The sequence below is a fragment of the Hipposideros armiger genome, unplaced genomic scaffold, assembly GCF_001890085.2.
Source record: "Hipposideros armiger isolate ML-2016 unplaced genomic scaffold, ASM189008v1 scaffold_0, whole genome shotgun sequence".
Classification (NCBI taxonomy): Eukaryota; Metazoa; Chordata; class Mammalia; order Chiroptera; family Hipposideridae; genus Hipposideros; species Hipposideros armiger.
The window spans coordinates 1,128,684-1,138,425 of record NW_017731350.1 but is presented as its reverse complement, the minus strand read 5'-3'; the positions used below and the strand labels follow the sequence as shown (position 1 = coordinate 1,138,425).

General features: G+C 49.4%; 1 protein-coding gene across 1 annotated transcript in view; it reads left to right on the top strand.

Annotated features, from left to right (window-relative positions):
• The first annotated feature begins 420 nt into the window (after positions 1-420).
• Positions 421-9,742, top strand: part of PLB1 (phospholipase B1) — a 91,500-nt gene continuing 82,178 nt past the window's right edge. Inside the window, exons 1-7 of the mRNA XM_019658242.1 lie at positions 421-484; positions 3,507-3,597; positions 3,957-4,008; positions 5,751-5,837; positions 7,262-7,324; positions 8,137-8,216; positions 9,068-9,143. Of these exons, the coding sequence (XP_019513787.1) occupies positions 421-484; positions 3,507-3,597; positions 3,957-4,008; positions 5,751-5,837; positions 7,262-7,324; positions 8,137-8,216; positions 9,068-9,143 (513 nt within the window). The remainder of the gene's footprint in view (positions 485-3,506; positions 3,598-3,956; positions 4,009-5,750; positions 5,838-7,261; positions 7,325-8,136; positions 8,217-9,067; positions 9,144-9,742) is intronic.

Here is a 9,742-nt window from a genome sequence, read left to right as displayed (position 1 = left end):
GCGAGGACAGAACCCAGTCTCTTGCCTTCCTGTCCAACGTTCCCTGTGCCTGAGAATCCCCCTGGCTCCCCTGGGTGGATGAGAGGAAAAGCAGGAAAGGTCGAATGCAGGATTCTCACTTCCCGCCACCAGGCTCCTTGCTCTACTCAGGAGGCAGCATGCAGGGTGGACTAGAGTCAGTCTCATTCTACACAGGGGTCTGCCACCCCTTCCAGCTTTGGGCCAGACTGGACATGTGGGGAGAAGGGTCCAGATGGAGCTGTGCACCCCATTTGGGCAAATCCATTGCCGTTCTGAGCTGTGTCTCTGACTCCAGCAAAGATAACCCCAGAACCAGAGGCAGGCTGAGCTGAAGCTTGTCATGAAACAGGCCACAGCAGCCCAGGGGAAGGGTTGTTGGCAGGCGACAAATGCGCTGACATGTTTGCTTTTACTTGCAGGAATGGGAAAAGGCCACAGCAGGCGTGCATGGGAGTGGTGACAGGTGAGTCCTGTGTATTTGTGGCCAGATTCCAGATTGTCCTCATCCCTTCCAACACAACAGCATCCCAGTTAATGAAGACAGTGTACTCTATTGGCCACTTCATCACGGAGCCTGAGGAGAAAGGAGGTGGCATGCTGAGAGGACAGACAGGCAGCCTGGGTGTGAAAAGTCACATGCCCTGAAAGGAGGGTGTGAGAAAAATGTCTAGGGTCTCTGAGCAAAGAGAAGCCAGGAAGCATTGGGTTAGGTTAGGGGACATGGGAGAGCGGTCGGGGGTGGCTGGGCCAGAGTCCTGAGGCTGCTCTTCCCACGGGACCCCAGGACCAGACTTGTAGCACTTCTTCTAGGAAAACTGCCCACCGTTCATTGCCTACCCCAACCAAGGAGAAGAACTCCAGTCTAATTTTCAGCGTATTTCATTTTGTAATAACTCCTTCACTTCTAAAATAAATATTTCAATTGGTCTCAGAAAAAATGAAATGGAGAAAATGAAAGTCAACTATATCTCACTATCTAGAGATAATCATTGTTAACATTTTGGCCTTTTTTTTTAACATTTTGGCCTTTTTAACATACGAATGTGCTTATGAATGTGCTCTCTGTAACCTGTTTTTTTTTTGTTTTTTTTCATTTAACATCAGATGTCCCTTATGACTCGATTAAGTCATCCTGAAACCCTGAGTCCTTTAATGCCGGTTGAATTAGCCTAGTGGGATATTAGAATTGCCTCTGCTTTGGTGCCCACAAGCCAATGACAAGGAACACACTGTTCACAGTTAGCGTGAGACACTCAGACCGCAATGCACACGCCCTGCTGAGCTGACACTTCTGCCAAAGTAATGGCTGAGATGGCTAATGCCTTGTCAATTCAGCCAGTGAGTTTCGCCACGGGCCTGGGAATCATTAGGCTCCCCACAAAGGACAGGGATGAACAAGACACTGGCCCCGCCTTCAGCCCTCCGCATCCAGTAGGGGAGGTTGAGGCCTGGAGTCCAGGCCTCCAGGATCTGATTGACGGGCGGTGGGCCAATGTGGTAGGAGGGCCCCCTTGCAAGGGGTGAAAGCGTTCCGAAAGAGGCGGCCACTGCTGACTTAGTGACTGTCACAGCTCTGCCTAGGTTTGGCCCTGTTTACTTTTAAATGGTAGGAAGAAAGAAATGAAGGACTGTATTTGTGGTGTCTGGGAACATGGGATGTAGTTTAGACCCTGAAACCACGAATACAGCCGCTTTCCCTGATTTTTCAATTTGTCTCCCTTTTTTGTCCCTCACCCACCTGGTAACAAGTCCTGACTGCCTCTCCATAAGCAGAGCGTGACCAGGAGTCCCACCTGGCCACAGATGCAGCGGACGGCTGGGCAGTGAGGGCTGATCTGGCACCTGAATATTCTCAGAGGCAGGACTCCCCTTAGCTGCGGTGAACCCAGCCCAGCTGACGGGGGGAAGGGAGAGCGGAGTGGAGTATGGATCTTGGAAGCTCGGCTGGGTAGCCCAGCCAGCAGAGAAGCAACTGGTCTTCCAGGAGAAAGTGCTCTGGGAACATCCACCATGCAGTGTCCGATGGGGCCAGCCTGAGCTCAGCCCACTTGTCCTTCAATCCCAGGACCTCAGAGCTCTTCAAATCTAGCCATGCCTTTGCCTACCACAGCAGTGTGCAGATGGGAAAACTCAGTCTGGGCAGAGGGGTGGGGGTGGGGTGGGACTTTCTCAAGGTTACGTAGTCAGTACATGGCAGAGTCCCTGTGAACGCACGTGGTCCTGCCCCACAGCCTGTGCCCTTTGTTCTGACCCCTCTGACCACTCAGAGAGGCAGAGAGTACAGAGCAGATGTAAAACAAAATGACAGGCAGATTTATGTAAAAAGATCCAAGGTCCTGTTTGACCACAAAGAAGCAATGCAATAATACCTTTAATTAGAAAGCAATTCTCTTTCAAAGACCTAGCACCAGGTCTTCATGTTTTGTCATTCACCTTCACAGACTAGACTCCCCTGAGGTGAGGGAGGGAAAGTGTTCTCCAACACATTTGCACACACGCACACACACTTGCGCGCACACACACGTGTACACACGCACATGCATGCACACACTCACGCGTGCGCACACACATTGTCCCTGTAGTCTTCCACTGGCCTCAGAGTTTTCCGTTTTCTCATCACATGAGGGACTGGGCTCCTTCTTCAAGCTGGTCAGAGCTAAAGAAAGGAAGCTCATTAGTTTGGGACGAGGCCCCGAGTCACACACAACCTGGGTGGCTGCCCAAGCTGGCAAAGCTGAGTGAGCGACCAGCCTCCTGACTTCCAGCCCAGCTCTCCAGCCCCCACCCCTTCCTTGTCTGCTGCCTGCACAGTGTCAGCTCCCTTCAAAGGGAGCCCCTTTCAAGCTGCCTTCTGGATTCTGCTCCCATGAAGCCCCAGGCACTGCTGGATGGGGGCAGAAAGCAAGTGGGACCGGGAAGGGGGCGGACGCATCTCCTTCCCATGACACTCTCCCCACTCTGCCCTCTCCTCTCTCGGGAGCAAGACACAACTGCTCCTGACAGCGCTATTTTTAGCGGCCCGCCGGCTGTCAGCTCTGGGACATGTTCTCTGTGTGTTCCCTGGAGCTTTCCCACCCAGCTGTCACTCTCACTGGGAAGGTAGCCTGCCTGGGTCTCGGTCCCAGCACACTTTCCCTAATGGGTGGATAGCACACAACAGTGATAAGTGTCTGAGAGCTCTGGTTCAAATCCCAGCAACTTCAGTCAGCCTAGAGACCTCGGGTCTGTTGCCTAGCTCCTCTCAGCCTCAGTGTCCCCTGTATATATGTTAAGACTCTTAGCTCTGGGCCTGGCCTAGCACCTGACAGGTGTTACCTTTTAGTCTGTTTACTTCCGGGGGCTGCTGTAAGCTTGACCTCACAGCCTGAGGCAAGGTGTGAAGGTCTTGCTTTAGAATAGGGGCAGCAGCCCTGGCACCTTGCCCCTGTCTCTATAGGTGATCTCCAGCTGTCAGAGCCACAGCCTCAAACCAGCTCTCTCTTTAGTCCTTTCAGACGTCATCAGACACTTCAGTCCCTCTGTCCTGAGGCCCGTGTGCACCCCTGAGACGAGCGTAGCATCCGACAGCAATGCTGAGTAAGTCCCTTTTCTGGCTCTCTCCAGGGCTCTGCACTCCTGTCAGTCTCGGGCATCTGGGCAGGAGGAATTGGGCGAGGGGTGGGGGGTGGCATAGTCAAAGAGGTTTAAAAATAGAGGGAGGTCTGTATTAAGTCAAATCCAAAATGCATCTCCTGAGCTGATTTCTGTCTGCCTGATGGGCCTAATTTTAAAAATCAGGTCAACGTCTGCCCTCTAGGAGCCAGGGATGGTGCAGTGTAGCCTTGGGCTCAGAGACTGGCTTCTGGGCTGGGGCAAGGGGCGAGCGTCCAGCCCTGGGCAAAGTTCTATTTGGCCCAGTAAACTGTTTTTCTCTCTGCTCCTCTCCCCCTGTGCAGAGACTTGTGGATTCAGGCAAAAGAACTGGTGAGAAGCATGAAGGAGAACCAGGTAAGAATCCGTCTGACCCTGCCTGTGTCTGCTGCGAGGCAACCCGACCAAACACACCAGCTGTGGCCCCGCGGCCTTTGTACCCTGAACTCAGCAATCAGGGTGGCCTGGGTGCTCCAAAAATGCCCTTCCCGTGGTGATTGGAGGCCGCCGAAGCCCAGGGTCATGCTGTGCACAGTGGTGTTTGGTGTGGTCCTGCCAAAAGTCAGCAGGTGGACTAAGTGACTTCTTGCTCAGGGAGGTGGTTGAGAGCTTGGGTTCCAGAGGGAGACTGGTTCGAGTGTGAACCCTGAATTCTCCACCTGTTAGCTGTGTGATCTTAGGTAAGGCACTGAGTCTCTCCAAGCCTTGGTTTTCCCATTTATGAAATGGCCATAATAAAAGAGGCTGCAGCACCGGACTTAAGGAGGATTCAATGAGGTGTTGGGGGTCCCTGGCACAGAGGCAATGCTCAAGGAAAGCCTGTAGTTGTCATTGTTGTTGAAGTGGGGATTGCTGTTATTATTAATTACCATATTCATTTTAGTTCTGAGGCGGAGGCTTATAACATACATGCTGGGGCCCTGGTACCCACTCCTCTAGCAGTTCACACACTTTATTTGGTAATTCATGAGTTTCTAATAAGCATCCTCTAATCGTTGTGCTCCTCTTATGGGCAAGCATCATATCAGGGCAAGCCTTGCTGCCAAACTGGTTCTAACCAAGTGCTGAGCCTGGGCCGCTGGAACCAAGGCCTGCTGCAGTCTCAGCCAGCCATGGATTCATTAAAGAGCTTAGGTATGAAAGCCAGTATATAGGGACAAGGACAAATGCAGCAACTATAAGCCAAAGAGCTGGTTTCCCCCGAACAAGAGAATTCCAAAATTTCTGGAGTAATCATAATTTTTTGAAAAAGCTGGGAGGTCTTGAATCCGAGTCCATAATTTTACAGATGAGGAAACTAAAGTCCGGAAGTCATGTGACCTTTCCAAGTTCACACAGCTGGTTAGAGCTAAAATCAAAAGTGCGTGTGATTCACAGTCCAGCACTCCTCAACTACATCACACCGCCTCTTAAAGAACCAAATCCAAGTTTATTTTTGGTTCCACAAGCAACACATGTTTATTACAGAAAAATCAGAAGAATACAGATAAACACAAAGAATATTATGCAGAGATAACTACTGCTGACAACTTGGTGTACATCCCCTTCCATATTTTTTCCAAGCATATTTATTCCAAGCACATGTGTATATTTTATAAAACAAGGACATTACTAGATGTCGATACTTTTTATAGCCTCCTTTTCTCCATATGATATTTCCCCATAACAATAATTACATTTTCCAGTGTAATTTTAATAGCTACATAGTATTTCATCTTATGAGTGTTTCACAATTTATACAGCAATCCCCTATTTTAGACATTTTTGTTGTTTCTAGTTTTTCACTGTTAGAACAAAGCTTCGTTGTTAGCTAAATCTTTCATGTATTTTTATTTCCTTAAAATACATTTTGGGAAATGGAGTTGTTGGATCAAAGGGTACGCTCTTAAAAAATGGTTTTTGGTGTATTTTGCCAGTTTGTCTTCTCGAGTGGTAATACCACTTTAGATTCCTACCATACACTTCTTTTGAAAAAAAAATCCATAAATCTGATTTTATGGGAGTGAGTGTATGAAATTGAAAGACGTGGAAGGAAAGAAGGTCTTTTGGTACAAGGTCGTACTGCTATCTCTTTTTGACACTGTTGCCCTTTTTTTCAGCAACTTGACTATCAAAATGACTGGAAGCTCATCAATGTGTTCTTCAGTAATGCGAACCCGTGTCACCTGTGTCCCTCCCCCCAACAGGTAAACTGCAGAGGGATTGCAAACAGGTACAGAGTGAATGGCCTAAACCTGCCTGATCTATACCTGTCAGGCTGGGCCTGATAGCACCTATTTCAGAGTTAAGCTAGCTGGGTGGATGGATGGGTGGATGGGTGAGGGGGTGGGGGGTGGACAGATGGATGGATAGATGATAGATAGATAGATAGATAGATAGATAGATAGATAGATAGATAAGAGTCAAGCAATATATACAGGGATAGGTGTTTTTAACTTATCATGCATACTTCATATCAGGAAAATAAAAATTGCACTATAGATAAGCTGAGTCAACAATCATTCGGCAACTGAAGAAAATAAGCTTCTTAGTTAAAAATCATTTTTCCTCCTTTAACTCTGATTTCACTTAAGTACTGAATTTAGGAAATAAAGCAGGATGTGTACTCCTGTCATGACCTCTTGAACTCTAGTACACCATGAACTCTAGTTGTAATGGGAAGCCTACTGTTTATGTAGGTAGACTGTATTCTCCAGGCTCCTTAGCTGTCCTGGAAACAGGACAAGAAAGACATGGCTTCATTTATTATTTATGTAGGTGACAATCTAGGACTTACGTCTTTATTGAAGATTGTCCGGGTTAGAAACAATTGAAAGTGTAAGGGGTGGCTTAGATATCTAGGCTACGGTGACATAAATGACTCTTCTTCAGGAGTCTGAAGCTGGCCCTGCCACTTATGGCAGACCGATAGCCTGCCCACTGTCCTCTAAACCACCTTCCAGGGCCTCTGCCAGGCTACGGCACAGGCGTGGGCTGAAGTTTCTTGAGGTGCTGTCCTCCTTAATCTTCCCCATAACATGTACTCTGGCCTTCTTTCAAGTGCCCCGTGGTCAGCCTGACTCCCGGCCCACCACCAAACCCCCTTCCTTTAGTGATGTTGGGCCCTGGGAGAATGCTGATTGGAACTTACCTTCCATGACCAGCTCTCGTTCAACAATATTGCTGCAGATCTCCTGGGTTTGTGGCATATAGATCTTGAAGGTTGATTCTACTGCACCCTCTGTTTTCTCCCATGCCCAGTGAAATTTACGTGCTCTGTTTATTCTCTGCCCCCACCCCACCTCTTGGTCATTATGCACACCAACATCTCTTCATGAATTTACACATTCACGCATTAAAGTGCTCAAACAAGCATTTAGGCATCGCTGCATTCCTCGATATGGAACTTCTCGTTTGGTTTTTTTCCTGGTGGATGATGGGTTGGGGAAGTCAGAAAATGGACAAAAATCCTAAGAAGCTCTGGGAGCTCTACCCTTGTTTGTGAGAAATTGGGGCTAGTTAGGGCCTTTGTCACTGTTGAGGGCGGGGGTTGGGGAGAGGCGAAGCCAGGCCTGCGTGAACCCCATGTCTCCTGTCCCCACCTACGCTCAGCACATTTCTCTTCTCACAGGACAGCCACGTGATGGCTAGCATGGACAATCTGACTAGAGGGCTGGACTACCTGCTCCAGGAGGTGAGGCTTGAAGCTTCCCCAGCTCCAGGGACTACACACCCAGAGCTTCCTCGCGGATGCCTTCTGCAGCCAAGAGCAAGCTGCCCTTCTGAAGGCTGGCAGGGCAGGCTCTGGTTACTCTCAAATGGCCTCTACTGGGATGAGTAAAATAGGGTGCTGCCAGACCTCCCATGAGAGAGATCAAAGCCCTAGGGAAAGGGCCTGGAGGAGCCAGTCTTTTACCCTTTTAATGAAAATCCAGGTCAGGTATAGAGCCCTTCACTCTTATGAAAGATGATTCTGACAGAGACTTCTGGGGGAGGAAGAAGAAACAGAGCACAGTTCTTCGCTGAGGACTTGGCGACTGCACTCTCTCCTGAGGCCTTTCGCTGACTGAGTCTGGGGCAGTGATAGCCTGGAGGGGCCTTGAGAGCCTTGAAGGCTTCTCTTTCTAGAGTGACCACAGCGAATGCTGCAAATCCTGAGAATCCAAGGGGAACTCTGTGCTCACACCTATCCCTGTGCTCCCTGGGGTGGGTGGGGCAGCTTTTCTGTTGGAGAGGGGCTAGAGTCCTGTCATCACCATGATGTGGCTCCCCTGTTGACACCGTGGTGTCACAGGGCAGAGGAGGTATCCTGCCCATCATGAGGGACACATTTCTGCACAACCAGTAGGCTGGCAGCTTTGGACCAACCCCAACCAAATATCTCTCAAAGAGGCCCGTCATGCTCAACCAGACCCCAAACTGGGCTCAGACCAGGGGTTCCAGGAAAGACCCTGGGCAGTGGTGGTAACTTTGTAAATGTTCATTTTCTCCTTTATGTTCTCTTAGGTTCCCAAAGCGTTTGTGAACCTGGTGGATCTCTCTGAGGCTGCAGGGGTGTCTCCCTGGCATCAGGGGACCCAGCTCAGGTAAAAAGGGGAGTGGAATGGGACTGGCATGTGTTGAGTGGCTGCCATGTGCCAGGTACTGCGTGGGGCACTTTACGTGCATTCATCCAAAGGATAGAGGACAAGAGAGAGTAAACGACGTGTGCGAAGCACGCGAGATCACACAGCTAGGGAGTGAAGTCCACCACGTGGTTTTTGAGGGACTGAGTCAAAGGGTGAACTATTCAGCCTGACTAATGTGGTGCCTGGTGACCTGACCCCACCAGAATGATTGGAGAATTTAAAAACGGGTTTGGCAAAGCATCCAAAAGCCAAGAAGTGAGAACATCTAGGAACTGGAAAGAACAAAATTGAGCCTAAATGTATTTTATCTTCACAGAACATGATTCCCATACAGTTCTGAAATTTGTCATAGAGTTTAAACTCCTTTAACCCAAATCCTAAGATTTCTGGCTTTACACCCAGAAAAGAAGTTCACATGGAAAAAGTCAGGGTAGGGACTGCTGAAGGTGGTGGCAACAGAAAGGAGGGTTTTGAAGACAAAAGATGCACAGAGTCGGGGGAGGAAGAACTGGAAGTGGGTTTCCGGTGTGGATCGGGAGACAGTGAGAGGGGGCGTGACTCCACATCCCTTCCCCACCCTGAGGAAAGGACAGCTGGGGAACCAGATCAAAACGTACCTTTCCACTTTCCCCTTAATTCTCTTCAGCATGTGCTTCCTTCCTTTTGCAACCTCTCAGACGTCCAGATTCTCCTTCCCCACTCCCTGGGAACTCCCAGGTCCCCCCAGCTCCCTTCTTTCCCCATGGGCAGCCTGAATGGCCCCCGATAATGTATCCATGCTCTCATTTCCTGCTTGTTTTAATCTGCAGCCCCGCAGCAGAGCCCTGCAGCTGCTCAGGGGACACCTCGAAGCTGTCCAAGGTTGTGTCACAGTGGGTTTATCAGGTGAGCCCTCTCTGGGAAACTGGCAGTTGGCTCACAGGGGCGGGGCATCATGGAAGAGAACGGGGTGGTAGGGACAATTAGGGTGCGAATTTGCTACAGTAGGACTTCTCCAACTGAGTTCAGGTCCAGAGAGGGCTATTCTCAGTTCACTCCCCATGATGACTTCATGTTTCTTTAGTAAAGTTGGGACAACAGTACTGGCAGACTCGGGGTGGGGTGGTGGTGGTGGTACTTTAGGTAAAAGATAGTAAAGGGCTTTGCAGATTCGCTCAGAAATGGTTTTGCTTGTCATCACTGCTTCTACCACTGCATCCGTGGCTGGTGAGCTGGTTTTGCCCAGGCTGGGCTTTTACCCGAGACTATAGCCCGGGGGCAATTCAGCGTTCCTGTAGATGTGCTTTCTAGTTTAGAGAACAGACCCCAAGAGAGTGAGGAAGGCTCAGGGGAGGCCATCATCCCTATCAGCAAATAGCTCAAAGCACAGTTCCCGTTGACATGTGTTCACATGATTTTTGTTTAAGAAGAAAGTTATATATGAAGCTGTATGGCACTTCTCTCACTCCAGAAATAACATGGTTTGAATGGTAAAGGCACAGCCT